General features: G+C 39.6%; 1 protein-coding gene across 1 annotated transcript in view; it reads right to left on the reverse strand.

Moving 5' to 3' along the window:
* The window catches only part of LRIG2 (leucine rich repeats and immunoglobulin like domains 2), a 56,969-nt gene extending 40,981 nt beyond the window's left edge, over positions 1 to 15,988 (reverse strand). Inside the window, exon 1 of the mRNA XM_012807613.2 lies at positions 15,706 to 15,988. Within this exon, the coding sequence (XP_012663067.1) occupies positions 15,706 to 15,944 (239 nt within the window). The 5' untranslated portion in view covers positions 15,945 to 15,988. The remainder of the gene's footprint in view (positions 1 to 15,705) is intronic.
* Positions 15,989 to 21,766: the final 5,778 nt, after the last annotated feature.

Below are 21,766 nucleotides of genomic sequence, written 5' to 3' on the forward strand. Positions count from 1 at the left end.
GCATATGGGACCGGTGCCCTACACTTTTGAGCCACAGGCGCCACCCTGATAGACATACTCTTATTTGACAATGTGAATGTTACTTTTTTTGCATTTTTGTTATTTTTGGCTGGGAATGGGTTTGAACCCACCACCTCCGGCATATGGGACCGGTGCCCTACACTTTTGAGCCACAGGCGCCACCCTGATAGACATACTCTTATTTGACAATGTGAATGTTACTTTTTTTGCATTATTATTATTATTGCACAATAAAAAAAAGCCATTATTAAAGAAATCTAAAGCAAAAAAATCAAATTCAATTTATACATGCTTATTAACAACTTGGTACTCAGCATTAGTGAAAACTGTCTAGCATCTCTATTTGGAGAAAAGTAATTTCCTCTATTTTTGAAGAATCTTTTCAATAGAATCCAAAGAATACTTGAAATGCTTTGGAGCCCCTGCACAGGATAATGTTGTCTAAAGGATACATGTAAGTGCTTTGAAACAACCTCATGAGTCAGAACTCCATATAATGAGGTTCTTAGACCCTCCTGAAATCAATCGACATTGAATGAAATTTAAAAACACTAAACATAAACTGAAATGCAGCAGAACCTCTGTAAGTTGACCACTCTAGGGATTGTAACAAACTGGTCAACATACAGAGGCAGTCAACATAAGAAACTAGATCTACTGTACTGACATGTATAGGTGGTAATTGTCTGATCTATGAAAATTAGGTCAACTTAAGGAAGTGGTCAACTGTGGAGGTTCTACAGCATATTTCCAAAGTAGTACTATCAGAAAGCAATGAATACAAGTGTGTATAACTGTTTAAGTTATCAAAATAGCAGGTGTCTAACTAGAATTATATAGATTGATCATTGTTCATACCATAAATATTGACTGGACCATGGGCCAGGCAGTGTTCTAAGTGTTAGGGTAACAAACACTGCCAATTTCTGTTGTTTTTTTTCTCTTTCTAAAAGTAACATTAACAGTTCTCAGAGGTGCAGTCATTTCAAAACTCAACATTAACTCAAATACTCCACTTTCATACCTAAATTTCACTCTGCAGTTTGATCATATGACATGTGTGCAGGTATGCACAGATACAATCTTGCTCCCCACAACTAAGTCTTTCCTATTTCCTCTTTCTAAGTACCCTCAAAACACTGAAGAAGCCTAAAATTTGAAGACTTCAAATATCATATAAAACTCAGAGTAATGATTTGGATAACTTTTTAAATTGAAGTCTCTCACTATCCTTCCTAATGTCTATTCATTAATTCCACTTAGTTTGCATAAAGTGATGATTTATTTTAAAGAATCCTAAAATGGAGAACTATCTTTCAAAGCATTTCCCATTTATGCCAGGAATAGTGGCTCATACCTGTAATCCTAGCACTCTGGGAGGTCAAGGCAGGTAGATCACCTGAACTCAGAAGTTTAAGACCAGCCTAAATGAAGCAAGACAGACTCATCTCTACTTAAAACAGAAAAACTAGCCAGGCATTGTGGTATACGCCTGTAGTCCCAGCTACTCAGGAGGCTGAGACGAGATTACCTGAGCCAAAGAACTTGAGACTGCTGTGAGCTATGATGCCACAGCACTCTACTCTGGGTGACAGAGTGAGACGCAGTCTCAAAAAAACAAAAAAACCAAAGTGTCACCCATTAAAATATCCCTAAAATGTACTTGAATAATGTACTTAATAATATAATAACATAAAGTCTAGCTTTGTAAGTCAATAATCTTTCCTTTATTTTCTAACACCTCTAATATCTGAATATCTATAGATATGATGATTGAAGAGTAAAGATTTCACAGCTTTATCTTAATGTTGTAAACTCAGCTCCCACTTATGCTAATCTATAGGGATATAGCTGTAATACATGATCAATTATTAAAGTTCTTGTTATCATGTGGAACCAGAGGTGCCATTAATGTAATCGTTCAGTACCATCAGGGTGTAAATTATTTATATGATGTACGGAGCAATCACAACAGTTTGAGGAGGAGAATCAAGTCCAACAAAGTCCTATAGCAACGGAGATGAAGCGGTTTCCTTCTGCATGGTCACATATGTACACTTCTGAGTCATCAACAATCCTTTTTGTTTTTGAGAATATGCAGCAATAATAGGTTGAACCATGAACTTCAATAACAGTAAAACCTTCAATAAAGAGACCCTCTGCAGAAGTTAAAAGAAATATTATAATATTTTGGGTATGACAATGCTTCATTTATTTATCCAGTATAATTTTCCCTTCCTTTTGTGAATGGAAATCTCTGAGCTGTTAGAGTGAAGAGAAATTCTGAGTTCACCTAAAAGCATAATTTCCTTTTAAAAATAACACTCAGTGTTACTATTAGGATTTATTACCATACCATGTGATTTAACACACTGATGATCTTGAGTATTTTTCTGGTCTACTAAACTAAACACAAGAATTCCAAAACAATTCTTAAAATTCTGTCTACTTTTATAGATTTGCCTTTCCTTTACCCCTAACAGCTTTATACTAAAAGCTCTCACTTCTTGAACTGTCCAGCTTTCCTGTCTGTAATGGGCTACTTACCTTTTTCCTACTTTAATACTTCTAATCAATTGTTATAGGCCAAGAAATCCCAGTGGCTATTAGAACTATATGAATTAGGAGTAAACGAAGTCTGGGTGAGAATCTCCTCGGTGAATAAATACTTCTAGGAAACTTTTTGCTTTGTGGTGGAACTACAGATAGCTACTAAATTGGATAAATATCTCCAGGATAAATAAGATTTTACTATAGGACATGGTATAATATATTCCAAATTAAACTTTCTGTTCTTCATTTGCACTATTTGTAATATACTGTACAATACTTTCGTATGAAAAAAAGTTAAAGGTGGTAGGAAGATATAAACATTCAAGAATATGGGGCATGAGAGATGAAATAAAGGCAAAAGAAAGAAATAAAGGGTATCCAAATTGGAAAAGAGAAGATCAAACTATCACTTTTTGCTAATGATATGATCTTATATCCAGAAAACCCCAAAGACACTACCAAAAGACCCCTAGAGTTGATAAACAGATTGAGCAGAGGCTCAGGTTACAACATCAATGTACATCATCAGTAGCACTCCTATACACCAGTAACAGCCAAGCTGAAAGTCAAACCAAAGATTCTATAGCATTCACAATACCTACAAAGAAAATAAAATAGCTAGGAATATGCTTAACTAAAGAGGTGAAAAATCTCTATAAATTAAACTACAAAACACTGCGGAAAGAAACTGCAAAGGACACAAACAAATGGAAAAGCATATGCTAATGGATCAATAGAATCAACACTGTTAAAATGAGCCGGGCACAGTGGCACATGCCTGTAATCCTAGCACTCGGAGAGGCTGAAGCAGGTAGAATGCCTGAGCCTCAAGACCAGCCTGACCCACAGTGAGACCTCATCTCTAAAAAATTAGGCCAGCGTTGTGGTAAGCACCTGTAGTCCCAGCTACTTGGGAGACTGAGATAAGAGAATCGCTTAAGTCCAAGAGTTTGAAGTTGCTATGAGCTGTGATGCTACAGCACTCTACTGAGAGTGACAAAGTGAGACCCCGCCTCAAAACAAAACAGAACATTGTTAAAATGTCAATACTACCCAATGTGACTTACAGATTCAATGCAATCTTCAACAATGTCATATTTTACAGATCTAGAAAAAATAATTCTATGCTTCACTTAGAACCAAAGAGCCTGAATTGTTAAAGCAATCTTAAGCAAAAAAGAACATTACCAGACTTCAAACTATACCACAAGGCTACAGTAACCAAAACAGCATGGTATTGGCACAAAAAAATAGAGACACAGACCAATGGAACAGAACAACAGAAAACATGGATATCCACATATAGCCAACTGATCTTCAACAAAGCAGACAACAATACACAGTGGGGAAAATAAGCCTATGCAATAAATGGTGCAGGGAGAATTGGATAGCCACATGCAGAAGGATTCATCTCTCTCACCACTCACAAAAACTAATTCAAGATGGACAAAAACCTTAAATGTAAGGCATAAAACCATGAGAATTTTAGAACTAAACATTGGAAAAACTCTTCCAGATATTGACCCAGGTGAAGAATTTATGAGTAAGAGCAATCTTACTTGTGTTGAGCAATCACAACAACAAAAATAAGTAAATAAATGGGACTTGATTAAATTAAAATGTTTCTGCACAGCTAAGGAAGATCAACAGAGCAAACAGACAACCTACAGAATGGGAGAAAACATTCGCAAGCTATATATTCAATAAAGGGCTACAATACCCAGAATCTACAAAGAACTCAAGCAAATCTGCAAAGAAAAAAAAAAACAGTAAAAAATGAGCAAAAGACGTGAACAGAAGGTTTTCAAAAGAAGACAGACAAATGGATTACACACACAAAAAAGCTCAACATCACTTGTTATCAGGGAAATGTAAATTAAAACCACAATGAGATATGTATGACCTTACTCCTGTTAGAATGGCTTTTATTAAAAAGTCCAAAATCAAAAGTTGCTGCACGAATGCAGAAAGGAAAACTTATACACTGTCAGCAGGAATACAAATTAGTACAACCTCTACAGAAAACAGCATGGAGATTCCTTAAAGGACTAAAGTATACCTACCATTTGATCTGGCAATCCCAGTAATGGGTATTTACCCAAAGGAAAAGAAGTCATTTATCAAAAAGACACCTGCACTTATATATTTACTGCAGCACAATTCACAATTGCAAAGATGTGGAATCAACCCAAGTGCCCATCAATTCATGAATAGATTAACAAAATGTGGTGCATGTACACTATGGAATACTACTCAGCCATGAGAACAAATTAAGGCCTTTTGCAAAAATCTGGATGAAATTGGAGACCACTATCCTAAGATAAGTATCTAAAAAATGGAAAAACAAATGCCACATGTACCTATTAAACTCCAACTAACCGATGAGCACACACGTGCACAGAGGGAACTAAAACTCAGTTGAAATCAAGCAGGGTGGAGAAAGAGGAGATGAGCAAAAACCTACCTGTGAGGTACAATGAACACCAACTGGGTGAGGAGCACACTTACATCTCCAACTCAAGCATAGCAAACTTGATACGTGCAACCAAAAAGATACATAACCCCTTAATACTTCTAAATTTAAAAAAAAAAAAGACAAGGGGCATGTTTTATTTTCTTCCATTACCTTTCCCTGAGTTCTTAATGACTGAAAAGACTGTTCCACTGGGGAATGCAACAACAAAAGAGGAAATAGGGATTCTACAGATTTAAGAATTGCAATGCCCAGGTCTGGGATATTGGGCAAGTCATTTAACCTAAACTGCAGTCTCGTCTACAGTAAAATAAGGGTATCAGTACAAACCTTGTCAGACTGCTCAAAAGATCAGGAGAATATAAATAAATACTTACCATGTAAGTCAGTGTATAAATAGGTTATTAAAATACTAGGTTTGAAACAAGATGATGGTCCAACACTATCTCCTTTTCTGAGTGTCTAATGGACATGCAGATATAATCCACTTTCCAAGGTAAAACCTTAATTAGAACTACTCCCCTATACTGACTTATTAAAGTAGTAATCTAGGCTGGGTGTGGTGGCTCACTCCTATAATGCCAGCACTTTGGGAGGCTGTGGCAGGAGGATTGCTTGAGTTCAGGAGTTTCTAAATCAGCCTGGACAAGAAAGAACATCACTACAAAAAATTTTTTAAAAGCAAGAGGACAGGCTCAGCGCCTGTAGCTCAACCGGCTAAGGCGCCAGCCACGTACACCTAAGGTGGCGGGTTCGAATCCCCAGCCCGGACCCGCCAAACAACAATGACGGCTGCAACCAAGAAATAGCCGGGCGTTGTGGCGGGTGCCTGTGGTCCCAGCTACTTGGGAGGCGGAGGCAGGAGACTCGCTTGAGCCCAGGAGTTGGAGGTTGCTGTGAGCTGTAATGCCAGGGCACTCTACCCAGGGGGACAGCTTGAGGCTCTGTCTCAAAAAAAAAAAAAAAAGCAAGAGGACAGCTGTGATTATACCACTGCACTCCAACCTGGGCAAAAAAGTGACACCTCGTCTCAAAAAAAATAGTCTATTAATTAAAGTAGTAATCTAAATATTGTTTCTGAATTTCAATTTTATAAAAAAGATGCCAATTGTAAGACAACTGGTGAATTTTCAGAGTTACCCAGTGATGTGGCTGCTAAGAATCTACTCTACACATATATATACATACAATCACGAAAAGATATCTACCAGCAAGTTACTGTAATAGCAAAACCATAAAATAAAAAGACATCTACATACTTTATCAAGAAGAGATCAGTTAAAGAACTTATAAAAGTTCTATACAATGGAATTCTCTGCAGCCATGGTATGGCTTCATTTTTATGTATGTATTTTTAAAGAAAGAGAAAAAAAATAGAAATGTGTGAAACTTTGAGAAGCATACCCAAGAAACAACAAAGGGGTTTTCCTTAAGACAAAGGAATTTTCTACTGTTCTTATTATACTTTAAATGTTTCTGTACCATGTTAACAGTTTACCATATGAAAGCATTTATTTAAAAATAAACTCACAGGCCCAGTGCAGTGGCTCACACCTGTAATCCTAGAACTCTCGGAGGCTGAGGCAGGAGGATCACTTGAGCACAGGAGTCCAAGACCAGCTTGAGCAAAGACCCCATATATATTAAAAACAGAAAAACTACCAGGGGATTGTGGCCAGTGCCTATAGTCCCAGCTGCTCGGGAGGCTGAGGCAGAAAGATCACTTGAGCCCAGGAGTTTGAGGTTGCTGTGAGCTAGGCTAATGCCGGGGAACTCCAGCCTGCAGCAACAGAGTGAGACTCTGTCTCAAACTAAATAAATACATTAAATAAAAATAAACTCACATTTTAAAAAAATCTATATTTAACCCAGAATGTGCTGGGAAATAAGATTTTAATTATTGCTTTTCTGGCTCAGCACCTGCAGCTCAGCAGCTAGGGCGCCAGCCACATACACCAGAGCTGGTAGGTTCAAATCCAGCCCGGGCATGCCAAACAATGACAACTACAATCAAAACATGGCCAGCATTGTGGTGGGCGCCTGTAGTCCCAGCTGCTTGGGAGGCTGAGGCAAGAGAATTACTTAAGGCAAGCCCAAGAGTTGAAGGCTGCTGTAAGGTGACGTCATGGCACTCTACCAAGGGTGGCATAGTGAGACTCTGTCTCAAAAAAAAAAAAATTGTTACTTTTCTGATAAAACTCTTCCAAAAGAATGTTAGAATAATACCATGAATTGACCAAATCAGGTTAATGACCAGGAGAAAAAAAACCTAATAATTGCATGTTCTCTTATCTTCCTGTTCAGCAATACATTTCATAAAGATAGTGAAAAATACAAATATACTAGACTTACTTTGTAGAATGACTTATGGAATAGTAAACTCCACTTTAGAATCCAGTGTCTGGCCTTCAAATGTCAAGTGAACAGAGTTGAGTCTTCAGTGAGCAGTAAAACCATGGATTGTTAGTCATCCAAGTATAAAGATGACTTTTCCACTGATTTAAAATAATAGTTTAGTAATAGTGGAACAAAGATTGCTGCTTATGCATGAAACTGGGTTCACATTTTTGTGTAATACTATTTATACCTTATACTTAAGTTATTATAAAGATTTTTAGAAGTGAATAGACAGTAACACAGGTCATCTTATCCCCAAATTACTGGCAGAGAAGGGCTAATCAGTTGGGTTTCTTATTAATGTAATCCATCATTCATTAATGCTCACTTAGGTTTGTTTTTTTTTTAAGACAAAATCTTACTATGTCACCATCCATAGAGTGCTATGCCATCACAGCTCACAGTAACTTCAAACTCTTGGGCTTAAGTGATTCTCTTGCCTCAGCCTCCCAAGTAGCTGGGACTACAGGCACCCATCACAATGCCTGGCTATTTTGTTGTTGTTGTTGCAGTTGTTTAGCTGGCCAGGATCGGGTTTGAACCTGCCACCCTCGGGATATGTGGCTGGCGCTGTAACTGCTGTGCTATGGGCGCTGAGGCTGCCCATTTAGTTTAACCTGGCACCAAGTCTAGTATCTCCTCAGAGAAGGACACTATGCTCAGGATTGGCTATGCTTTTCTGCTGCAACCTGCCAAGATTTTGATTACAAAAAGAAGTTATCATAGTGATTGTGACATAGATGTGTAAGAGATAAAATGTGTAAGAGAAATGTGTAAGAGAAACCCAAGATTTAAGAAGCATTTAATTACAAATTTACTTATACCACACTTCACTATTGTTGCACTCTTTATGGTTTAACTTTAAAACTGCTAATCACCACTAGTTATTCTGGAAGTTATTCTGCCAATTATTTGTCACAAATAACAGAACTATGGTTGACTTTTGGGAGAAAGGCTGGAGAAGGGCAAAGAAAGAGAGGTAATGGGCTCGGCGCCTATAGCTCAACCGGCTAAGGCGCCAGCCACGTACACCTAAGGTGGCGGGTTCGAATCCCCAGCCCGGACCCGCCAAACAACAATGACGGCTGCAACCAAAAAATAGCCGGGCGTTGTGGCGGGCGCCTGTGGTCCCAGCTACTTGGGAGGCGGAGGCAGGAGACTCGCTTGAGCCTACCCAGGGGGACAGCTTGAGGCTCTGTCTCAAAAAAAAAAAAAAAAAAAAAAAAAAACATTTCTGCTAAGCTCTTAATATGACATAATCTTTTCTTCACTAGTTAAATGCCAGTTTTCCATGAGAATTGAAGAATAAAGCATATAAAATGTCACGGGCCTAAGATGAGGGAAACGTATTTTCTAGTATTAGCAAACCAAGTGATTGTCTTAATATAAAGTAATTGATTACTTATATGCTGATTACATATGTCTATATTGGGAAATACAAAATATTTTTAACATAATAAGGATGCTAATGTCCATAAAAATGAGCAGGTCCTCCAAAGTATAAAGTAGTGTTTTTCAACCTTTTTTATCTCACAGCACACCACTTGAACCTATAGTTAAACTTCTGTGGCACACTTAAATTATAGTGATCACAGAAACAAAAAGTAAAAAAACACTTACTGCGCTTTGAACTTTTTCAAAAATAATCTAAAGAATGATCTTAAAAAATTTTCGCAGCACACCTGAAATCCTCTCATTGCACACCAGTGTACCCCAGTTGAAAATCAAATCACTGGCATAAAGGAATTTTGAAGAATAAAGCACAGATCTCCTCAGTTAACATTCAATATGCAACAACTGGTTATAGTTTAGTGGTTCACTACCGTTGCTGCAAATTAGCAACACCGGGACGATTTTAATATTGACACTTCACCCCAGACTAACAAATCAAGACTCTCACAGGGGATGTGACCCAAGCTTTGGTATTTTGTAAATGCTCTCCAACTTATTACATTCAGGCAGGGCTGAGAACTGCACTATTCCACAAATCTACCTAAATGCTCTGTCAAGATTCCTTCCATTCTTTGCCTTTTCTCGCCTTTCTGCCATAAACCTATCAACAAAATGTGACACCTACTATATTCCAGGCACAACGATTAGTAATAAACAAAACAGACCTTTTTGGAGTTTATAGGATCACCTTAAACTAAAGCCTCAATGAGGCAACAGAATGCCACTAAGTTATATTTACTATCAAGATAAAATTCCTGGGCCGGCACCTATGGCTCAGTGAGTAGGGCACTGGCCCCATATACCAAGGGTGGTGGGTTCGAATCCCACCCTGGCCAAACTGCAAAAAAAAAAAATCGCTAGGTGTTATGGCAGGCACCTGTAGTCCCAGCTACTTGGGAGACTGAGGCAAGAGAATCGTCTAAGCTCAAGAGCTGGAGGTTGTTGTGAGCTGTGACACCATGGCTCCCTACCAAGGGCTACAAAAGTGAGACTCTGTCTCTAAAAAAAAATAAAATTAAATTAAATTCCTACAAATTCCCATTTTCACTACAGGAGGGTAGAATGGAAGGGACAGAGGAAGGAATGATTTTATTTCTATTTAATGCATTCATTTTGCTTAATTTTGTATGATGATTATATATGCGTTCTTATAATTTTTAAATGTTTTCTGAAACAGGATTTTTTAAATTAAGTCCTAGACAAATGCAGCAAAACTTATCAGGAGATTCTTGGTTATGTATTTCACTGGGAAGGACGGTCAAGACTTGAGGCTGGACTGGAGCCAAAAGCAAGATTAAAGCCACTAAGGTTACCTCTTTCCAGTAGTAGCCTCCATCACCTTTCCTAATCCCAAAGCTACTGTCTCCATGTCTATCAAGATCACATCAAAGAGCTGGTACACTTGTATGGATACCTTGGAATACTACTTAGCCATAAAAAAGAACGAAATCGAAATCATGCCTTGCAGTAACATGGGTGGAATTGGAGGCCATTTTTTTGCCAGGGGAGAGTCTCATTCTGTTGCCCAAGATACTCAGTGACGTCATCACAGCTCACTGCAACCTCAAAATTCTAGGGCACAAGCAATCCTCCTGCCACAGCTTCCCAAGCAGCTGGGACTATAACACCATGACACTTCGGTAATTTTTCTTTTAGTAGAGACGGCAGTGTTGGTCTCAATCAGGCTGGCCTCAAACTCCTGAGCTCAAGCAATCCCCCCAACTCAGCCTTCCAGAGTGCTGGGATTATAGATATGAGCTACCACGCCCAGCCAGGAGGCCATGATCTTATGTGAAATGACTAAGAAAGTCAAATGCTACATGTTCTCACTTACAAGTGGGAGCTAAATAAAGAGTACACATGGACCCTCAGAGTGGAATAATTAGACACTAGAGACTCAGAAGGTCAGGAGGGTGAGAAGAGTGTATGGGATGAGAAATCACCTAATGGGTACCACGTACACTAATTGAGTAAGGATTAAACAAAAAACCCAGACTTCATCACTAGGAAAATCTGTATATCTACCCCATAAATCTATAAAAATAATAAAAAAGATTGTCAAAAGGGTAAAGGTTAAAGGTCAAAATCCTTATGGATACACTTATCACACTTTCTCCTTTCCAACTGGTTCTCACATCTAAAATAATTGCCATTTAGGATAAAGGAAACAGTAGAGGCAACGCTAATATTAAGAGAAACATAATGTACCAAGAAAAGCAATGAAAACACAACACAATTTTTTCCTGAACTAAATTAGGAAAGAAAATTAAGATGATAATCAATGCTAAAGAAAAGTGTGACAAAACAAGCAGTCTCACAATTGCTTGTTTAAACTGGTGAAATTATGCTGGGCTCAATCTACAGTATAATCCAGAGTATACTTATGCAACAACCAACCTTAAGACATCTGTACCACATCTGTATTAGATCAGATTTCTTAAGGCTCTCTCATTGCAGGCAAAGTTCAGGTATCTTCTCAACTAACAAAAATGCCCTCAAAGATCACACTATACTTTAGTGGGCTCCCATCTTCTGTTTACCTCTTCCCCAGATATACCAAGATAAAAGAGACAAAATATATTAAAATCATAATGCAGTGAAAGAAAAGCACATTGTACATACTTCAAAATGACTGAAAAGTGAAACTCCGTTACGGGTAGAGCAGTAACATATAAGCCAAAAGACAAAGTACAGTAGAACCTCCATAGTTGACCAAATGCCAACACTGACCACCTTCTTAAGTTGATGGAATTTTCACAAGCCAGACATGCACCACATGCACTAAGGCCTAGTTCCTTATGTTGAGCATATCTGTATGTTGACCAGTTTGTCAAGAGTCCCTTGGGTGGTCAACTTACAGAGGTTCTACTGCAGATGGGATTTTAGAAACATTAGAGCAATTTGTCCCACCCTCATCCTCAATTTAATTTAGGGATTTACCAGTAGGTGTGAGTAGCACATATGAGAGACATCCCTAATGCCAACTTTAGAAGTAGGTAGCGGGTATATAGTTTCAGACTATTAAAAACTCAAACTACAGAAGAAAGCCTTCATGATACTGTGCATACAACTAATTATCCACTGATACTTAGTAAATATCTAACAGATGCTGTAAAGCCCTACAAAAACCAAAGATGATCAGAAGAAATGAAGGATTATTTGTACATATAGTTTTTCTGAATTTTGAGGCAATGAAATAAAACACCCCATAAACAGAGAAAGATGGGAGCTGGAGTTAATAGTAACTTTTAATGTGCTTGTGTTTAGAATTTTTCTTTTTTTTTTTTTTTAAACTACAAATTATCTGTCCTTTTAGGAAGGAAATAGAAAAAACAAGCAAAGCTTTGCAGGTTTTCCTTAACATCACTCAAGTCAGTGGCAGTGAGCTCAGGATCTCTGAAGGGGTTCAAAACTGAATCCAAATGTTAAAACTGAAAACCTTTTGCCAAAGTCATTAACGTAACTACAGAGGTTGAAGTTCAAGTCACACATTACTATTAATCTGGAAAGACTTTCCTAGAGTTATTCAACATAAGCTAATGTCCTCTTTGCATGCTAAAGAACTAATCTGTTCACAGCCATTCCAAAGAAACAAATGCAAGCAAACATTAAACAATTACAACAAGAACAGAAGGCGCTAAAAAACTTCAAGTAACTATATACATATATAATCCAATAAAACTATTCTAGTACAGCAGAAATTCCCAAATACCAATCCAAAATGAAATTTTCAGCAGTCTACAGTGAAATGAAAATAAGAACAAGGTTACAAATTTTTCATTAAAACTGAATTTAAATGCCAGGCGTGGTGGCTCGCACCTGTAATCCTAGCACTCTGGGAGGCTGTGGCAGGTAGATTGCCTGAGCTCAGCAGTTCAAGAGCAGCCTGAGCAAGAGTGAGACTCCATCTCTAAAAATAGCCAGGCATGGCAAGTGCCTGTAGTCTCAGCTACCTGGGAGGCTGAGGCAAGAGAATTGCTTGAACATAAGAGTTTAGGGTTGCTGTGAGCTCAGACACCAGGGCACTCTACCAAGGGTAACCAAGTGAAACTCAGTCTCAAAAAAAAACCCAAAACCTAAATTTAAATAACCTATAGAATGTTCTTAACTCTAAAAGTATGTACTTTTTAGTATTTCTGTGCTATCATGAAATCATGACAACAAATGAGTGGTGGAAAAGGGGTTCTAGCACTTTTACTTGGCAAACAAGAAGCTGAGTGATATACCTACTCTTCCAATGGACACACACTGTGTGTCTGGGTGTGTAATCACAACAATGTGATACAGAGCTCTACATGCATGAAGTATCCAATTAATTCTTGAATAAGAAAATAATATTTTAGAGAGAATTTCTTACAAAGACAGTATCTGAAAAGCCAGACACTGTGGCTCTTGCCTACAGTCCTAGCACTCTGGTAGGCTGAGTCTGAGACTGTAAGATCACTTGAGGTCAGGCATTTAAAACCAGCCTGAGTAAGAGGGAGACCCCATCTCTATAAAAGACAGAACAATTAGCCAGACAAAGTGGAACATGCCTGTAATCCCAGCTACTCAGAAAGGGAGGCTGAAGCAGGAGGATGGCTTGAGCTCAGGAGTTTGAGGTTGCAGTGAGCTGTGATGAGTCTGCTACACTCCATCCTGGGCAACAGGTAATGAATTTTGTCCACATTTTAACGATGGTTACAAGTTTGAGTGTCTGAGTTTTAATCACTAATACATTTGAAGCATGGCATGTGCTTTAAAAATTCAAAATTATATAAAGAAACCCTTATGAAACTAATTTATACCTTTTATATGAAAGCTATAACCTAATAACCTAAGGATACGGGGAAGGGGGAGGGAGGGGGGAATGGGTGGAGAGAGGGAGATTCGAGGGTTCACTTCTGTGGTTCATCTTACAAGGGTACAAGTGAATCTTTCTATGAGTAGAATATGAACATTTTAACACAATAACTAAGAAAATTACGTGAAGGCTATGTTAACCAGTTTGATGGAAGTGTTTCAGATTGTTTGTGAAAACACCACACTGTACCCCAAAAGTGCATTAATGTACACAGTTACTATTCAATAAAAAAAAAAAAAAAAAGAAAAAAACCCAAATGTACCTGGTGGTTTTATAGCTGAAGGCAACTGCTGAACAATGTTTCATTTCTCAATATGAAACAGTACAATCCTATATTTTAATATTCTGTATTCTATTAATATAAGACTTCCACCCAATTATATTTATACAATAGAACTGCTAAGGCATTTCACTTTAACTGAAAATGTCAATTTCATTATAGGACATTTAAAATTTGTGACTGTCACTTGGATTTAGGCAGTTTATCTTGATTAAACAAAAACCAAACACAGACACAAAATAAATGTATCTTACACAAAATTATTTCCAGTTAATGTTTACCTAACAATGGAGGATCTTAAAAAGTATGTCATATTTATGTCAATTACAGCTAAATTAAGTTGTTTTGTTTTTAAACCTGCGCCAGATATACTATGTCATGATCAGGTAGCTGTTCCAAGAATTTCTTAGAAAAAGGCACTGGCTGCATAACAAAGATGCTGTGCTAGATAGATTTCAGACTGCACTGTACACTGACACAAACTGTTAAATATAATTTGGGTTAATAAAACCAGAATTAGCCACAAGTATCACTACCATAAGACAACAGAAAACATCTTATTACATTGCGGTTACATGCTTACAACATTTGGTTATGTTAATTTTCTCAATGACAATATGAGATAGTTTGCCTTCCTATCCATGCTAACTATTTGCAAATATATAAATACCTCTGAGCCTCTTTAACAGACCTACTTGTACTTTATCTCCATGGAAAATCCAGTCAGGCCCTCATATTTTAATTGCACCTCAAACTATTCTTTTCAGTGATGACTCTTTCATTAGTGATCACTCTGTTAGAAGTCTGTCAATAAACGTGTTGCTCAGTTAGTCGAAGAAAAATAACTGTATGTTAGTAGTTGAGAAGCCCCATAATTGCAGCATTTATTACCTACTGTTGTTCCTAATGCCACCAAGCTGACTCAGACTAATGAGCTCTCCAGGTGTCACTGTCTAATAAAAGGCCTATCAATGTGAAAACTCAGCAGCAGAGACTGCCGAAGAATTCTTTCAACCACTGAACTTGCTTCTCATACATACATAAACAGCACTGATTTGGGGATTCTCTGCCACAAGAAAATACACTGAAAACAATGAAAGTATCAAATAACTTTGAAAACAAATACTCCTTCCCTTTTTTCCAGTGAATCCTAAATTAGATCAAGAACGCTACTTATAAAAATATTCTTGGTCAGTACAGAATCTCCTGATACATGAGTTTTCAACCCCAAAGCATTACAACTACAGCAAAAAACGAGCCAATATGCGATCAAGATAATTCTTGTGTCTTTGGCGATCTTGGTTATAAAATGACATGCCTGAGATTCAAGCTATGGTGCACAACAAATGATGCATCCAAAGTGGGCAAGGAGCATCAGTGGGTGATCGACCCGCCCCTCCAACCGTGGTGAGTCAACGCTGGTGTCTAGGACCTGCTGAGTCCTTAACATTAAATATCCCCGCCCCAGCTCCTCCCCAGGAATGGAAATCAGACCCCCAGGCCCTAAGAAACTTAACACTGGTCCTCATACTGCCATCATCCAAAACAAAGTTTGGATGGCAGTGGCAGTTTCCTTCCTAAGTTAGGATGGGGACCACGCCCTCCACCCAGGCCGGCTCCTCCTGCTCCCCACGAGCGGGGACGCTCCCGCTTCCTTCGGTCACTCCGCCTGTCCACTCTACTCACAGACTCGCGGTGGCAGGGGGCAGCGAGCCCGACAGCGCCCTCCAGCTCGGCGCGGGCAGTTTCCTGCGACTGCAGTCCAGGACGGGAATGCGGCAAGAGCAGGGTGCGGGGCAAAGACCAGCTCGGGCGGTGGGCAGGAGGAGCAGGACCGCCTGGGCAAGGAAAAGGAGTCGGGACAGCGGGTCGGACCGACACCCCAGCAACCGCTCCTCCCGGACGCCTAGGGGCGCCGGCGCCATTTTCCCCCTCGACCTGGACCTGGCCGAGAAGAGCCGCCGGATAGAAAAGGAGGATGGCGCAAATGTTTAGCGGCTGCGCAATCACTTAGCACGCTGACTGTCCCCTGTATCCTCTAGGCAGGCGAGGGGCGGATGCGGCGCGACAGCGGGGGCGGCGGCCGGGGACACTCGGCTGAGGCCTTACGGACAGCGCTCATCCGCCCGCCCCACACGCAACGCCTTCACGCACAGGATCCAGCCAATCGGTGCCACAGGATGATGTTGCGTCGGGGCGGTACTCCGTAAGGGGGCGGGAACCAAAAAACCGCTCCTCTCCCTTTAGAGGAAGAACGTTAAGGTGTTGGGGGACTGGGCTCCTCGGGCGTTCTGCGGCTGTCCATCCGCTGGAGGGCGCAGTGGTTCCTTAAGAGGGACTAATGGGGCCAAGCGCTAAGTTCTGACTATGGCTGTATCTGTTGTAGAAAATGATTTTTTTTTTATCTTCTCTGGACTCCCAGAGAGAGGAGTGACAGAAGGGCTGCCTTCCAAGCTGCAAACAAGAATGGAGCTTCTATCCTCGCTTTTAGCCAGGTCGATCTCCAGAGCCAAACGGGGGCCCTCTCTTCCCCCTGCGGCTTGTCTGCAGCTCGTGGGGGGGTGAACTCCCTCTCACCTAACACAAAACATGTTACCGGTTACCACTGTAAGCTGTAAGCTCCTGAAGGCTGAGACTCTGCCTATTCACCTATGCACCTCCAGCTTCTGTTCTAGCTTGGAGGTCGATAAACGTTGGTGAGACTGCACCTGCATGTCTGTTCTGGGGAATGCTGTCCTAGATACAACCTCTCAGAAAAGCAAGAGGGAAGAGTAGAGGGTGTTGAGTGGTCAACAAAGCGAAGGCTGAATGTGAAGACGTTTTTTTATTTTCCTGAAGTAGATGCTACAGAAAACTTACTAGAACAGTGACGTCTGGCCACCTCATGCTCACTCAGCTGTGTATTATATCCATGGTTATAAACAAGACTTTAAGAATAATAATGATGATTCATTTATATTTAATGCTATACTTATCAAAGAGTGTTTGCATTTGTTTCTCTATTTGGTCCCTCAATGACTGTGAAATTGGCAGGACAATTATTGCTGATGGAGAAACAAGTCCAGAGAGGTTAAACCAAGGAATCCTGAGGCAGAGACAGGGTTGGCATTAGTATGACTGTGAATTAATGCTGACTTGTAAATTAAAAGCCTGATCAGGTTAAAAGAATGATAATGCCTAGATGATAAGGTTGTCCTAAAAGTAACTGAAGTCAATCTTTTCCATAGCAGATTTGGAGTCATAATTATGTTTTTTAAAAACACTTTTCCATTTTCTAATATTGACATTTTTTCTTGGAATCAAGGCCATATTCAATGCTCTAGGCCAAACCAAACTTTTAAACCGAGTGAAACTTACTCTTAGCCTCCTCCCACTGAGTGTTGAGCAGACCACAACCACCTTTGGTAAGAAATAGAGTCTAGGCAGGAGCCTCACCAAAAAGGAGGCAGTTTAGGTCCTTTCTACCTTAGTTTTGGAGCTTTATTATGAAACTATGTCAAATGAGTCCATTAGAAATTCATGCTTCCTAACCGGTGTCCTCCCCCAATAAGTGGTGCAGGTCACCACAGTTATCATAGAAGCAGTCCCTCAGCTCTTAATTCTTTACACATTTTATTTTTAGCACTTTAATAGCACTTATATGTACCTTATATATCTTTATTTTCCTCATCTTGGCTCACACATCGACACTCAATAATTGTTTGATAAATACATAATGATATTATCTTACAACCTGAAATACCTAAATATTTTAAATTACTAAATATTTTTCTTTAAAAATTTTTGGGCCGGGCATGGTGGCTCATCCCTGTAATCCTACCTCTCTGGAAAGCCAAGGCAGATGGATTACTTGAGCTCAGGAGACCAGCCAGAGCAAAAGTAAGACTCCTTCTCTACTAAAAATAAGAAAACTAGCCAGGCATAGTGGTTCATGCCTGTAATCCCATCTACGCAGGAGGCTGAGGCAAGAGGATTGCGCAAACCAAAGAGTTTGAGGTTACTGTGAGCTATGGTAATGCGACAGCACTCAACCCAGGGTGACAGAGTGACACTCTGTATTAAAAAAAAAAAAATTATGACAAATGTTAATACACATAGTAACAAAGAAAGTCACAGAATAAACCCCCTTATGCCTAACTGGAGTTTGCATATACATATTTTTAACAGAGTTTAATGATTCATTTCTGATTAACAATGGAATATACAGTTTCAATCATTGCCCTAGAATTGTCCAGTTAATCCTTAGGTGGAAAAGTACCTGGGTAGATTTTTCAGGAGTTCAGTGCAATCCATAAGCGGAGAACACCCAACCTCCAGACTCACTCCTACAAAAACTACGCACTTGGATCTCTTGTTCCAGATTTTAGTATAAGTCCCAACCCCCTGAAATTTAGCTATCCTATATTCCATATCTCAGGACTTTACTCAGCAAAGTCACAGCCAACTTAACTGATAAATTCCATTCTCTCAAGCTAGAAATCTCGGGATCACTCATGCTTTCTGTTCTTTCTTGCCTGTCACATCTGATCAGTCACTAGACTCGGTTGATTCCCCCTCAGAAATGTCTCAGATCTCTCCCCACATCTCCATCCCCGCTGCTACTTAGTTCAGACCTTCACCTCTTAGGAGTACTGGTGCAGTAACCTCTGAACCCATCTCCTGTCCTCCAGCCTCTCTCCTCCCAGCCTCTCTACAGACTGTTACTAGAATTATCTTTTACATGATGTTGTTAGCTTCTCCCAAAATAAAAATATTTGATGATCCCGGTGTTTCTTAGTCTGTTCTTTGTGCTTTTCCTAACATTTTATAATGAATTTGGATTGTTTGGGAAAACAGAAAAAAAAATTTAAGTGAATGATTCCTCTTTGCCTACCAGTTCTTTGTCCTACCATTTAAGTAAGACACCATAATCAGGCCCCGGCCTAACTCACTCCAACATTGCCTATATCTTCTCACCATTTTTTACAAATTCCAGCCCCAGAACATTGTTTCCCTTTCATAAATTGGACTACACATATCCACACTTATTTCTATGTGCTCTTCCTCGCACAAGCTGCCCTTCCCCACCTTCTCTAGCAAGGCATTTTCTACTCCCCTTCCAGTTTCTTTCTCTATGAAGATTTCTATGACTGTTTTGAGTGGTTAGGGGCTTCCACCTCAATTCTAGCACCATAGTTCATGGCACTCATATGTACAGTATGCATACGGGGTGACCATAGACAATGATTTTTAACCTGCACATGAACTTTATGGCCACCTAGTATATCACTTCCATGTCATTTGTTTGTGTGGAAATTATCTTACTCTGGTTGTTTTCCTCACTAAATAAGAAGTCTTCATTAACTAATTATGTACCCCTAGTGCTAAAGTACAGTGTCCAAAATGTGACAATAAATTGGTGATTAAATTATCAGTAATCTCATTGCTCCACTACTGAATAAGCCCAAATCTATTCAGAATACCTTTTGTTTCCTTTTATCTCTTTCTTCCTCCATCTCTTTTTCCCAATAAAGCAAAGAGGGAATAATAATAATAATGACTATCACTTATTGAAACAAAATCTAGGCTTGGCGCCTATAGCTCAACCGGCTAAGGCGCCAGCCACGTACACCTAAGGTGGCGGGTTCGAATCCCCAGCCCAGACCCGCCAAAACAACAATGACAGCTGCAACCAAAAAAAAATAGCCGGGTGTTGTGGCGGGCGCCTGTGGTCCCAGCTACTTGGGAGGCGGAGGCAGGAGACTGCTTGAACCCAACAGTTTAAGGTTGCTATGAGCTGTGACACCATGGCACTCTATCCCTCTACCCAGGGGGACAGCTTGAGGCTCTGTCTCAAAAAAAAAAAAAAAAGAAAGAAAGAAACAAAATCTAAAGCCAGAAAAAAAATAGATAAATTAGACTTCATCAAAATGAAAAAAAAAAAAAAATGTTCGGACAGTCTCACTCTGTTGCCCAGGCTATAGTGCCATGGTATCAGCCTCGCTCACGGCAACCTCCAACACCTGGGTTCAAGTGATCCTCCTAGTCTTCTGAGTAGCTGGGACTTCGGGTCCGTGTCACAATGCCCAGCTAATTTTTCTCTTTTGAGCAGATACAGGGTCTCACTTTTTCCCCCGGCTGGCCTCCAAATTCCTGAACTCAAGTGATCCTCCCACCTTGGCCTCCCAGTGTGCCAGGATTACAGGTATGAGCCACCACACCTGACCTCCAAAATGAAAAACTTTTATCTATCAAAGGAGTCTATCCATAGAACAAAATATTTGCAAATCATGTGTGAGGAGAGGGATTAGTATCAAGAAATATAAAGAATTCCTACAACAAAACATAGCATAAAAACAGCTCAATTAAAAAACAGGCAAAGGCTTTGCATAGACATTTCTCCAAAGATACACAAATGGCCAAGAAGCATGTGAAAAGATGCTCACAATCACTAATCATTAAGGAAATGCAAATCAAACCACAATGAGATACTTCTTCACACACATTACATTGGCTATGATTAAAAAGAGCACTCTGGAAGGCCAAGGCAAGTGTATCACTTGAGCCCAAGAGTATGAAGTTGCTGTGAGCTGTGACGCCACTGCACTCTACTAAGGGTGACAAAATGAGACTCTGTCTCAAAAAAATGAAAAAATAAATAAAATAAAATAAGACAGTGATGCCTGTCACTGTCTCTGTTGAACATGGTACTAGAGGTCCAAAACAGTACAAGATATGAAAAAAATATTAAAGGGATAAGGACTGTAAAAAATAAAAAAATAAATTAAAAAGATAAAACTTCCCTTACCTACACAGGAAAAAATCCAAAAGAATCTTCAAGTAGGTTTGGCACCCATAGCTCAGTGGTTAGGGTGCCGGCCACATACCCTGAGGCCGGTGGGTCCAAACCTGGCCCAGGACAACTAAACAACAATGACAACTACAACAAACAAAATAGCCAGGCATTGTGGCAGGTTCCTGTAGTTCCAGCTACTTGGGAGGCTGAGGTAAGAGAACCTAAGAGTTTGAGGTTGCTATGAGCTATGACACCACAGGACTCTACTGAGGGTGACATACTGAGACTCTATCTCAAAAAAAAAAAAAAAAGAATCTTCAAGTAAACAACTGGAACTAATAAAAATATTTAACAAGATGTAACGACAAGATCAACATGCTAAAGTCAGTTTTATCATAATAAATCAGCAATTATAAAACCTAAGCTTTAAAAGATGACATATGCAATAGCAATAAAAACTGAAAGATAACCAGTATAAAATACCTAGAATAATACTAAATGATACTGAGATCAAACAGAAAAGTATATGAAGAACATTTAAAAATGTTATTGAGAAATATGAGAGGCCCTAAATAGATAGATATATCATGATCTTATATGGAAAGGATCACTATTGTAGAAATGATGACCAAGTACAGTGGCACAAACTTGTAGTCCCAGCTACTTGGGAGTCTGAGGCAGGAGGCTCACTTGAGCCTGGAAGTTCAAAGCCAGGATAGGCAACATAGTAAGACCTCCATCTCTAAACACAAAAATAGGCTGGGTGCCTGTGGCTCAGGAGGCTAATGCGCCAGCCACATACACCTAAGGTGGCAGGTTTGAATCCAGCCCCGGCCCGCCAAAACAACAATGACGGCTGCAACCAAAAAGTAGCCGGGCATTGTAGCAGACACCTGTGGTTCCAGCTACTTGGGAGGCAGAGGCAGGAGACTCGCTTGAGCCCAGGAGTTGGAGGTTGCTGTGAGCTGTGAT

This window comes from Otolemur garnettii, unplaced genomic scaffold, assembly GCF_000181295.1.
Source record: "Otolemur garnettii isolate 467f Iridium unplaced genomic scaffold, OtoGar3 scaffold00073, whole genome shotgun sequence".
NCBI classification, from domain to species: domain Eukaryota; kingdom Metazoa; phylum Chordata; class Mammalia; order Primates; family Galagidae; genus Otolemur; species Otolemur garnettii.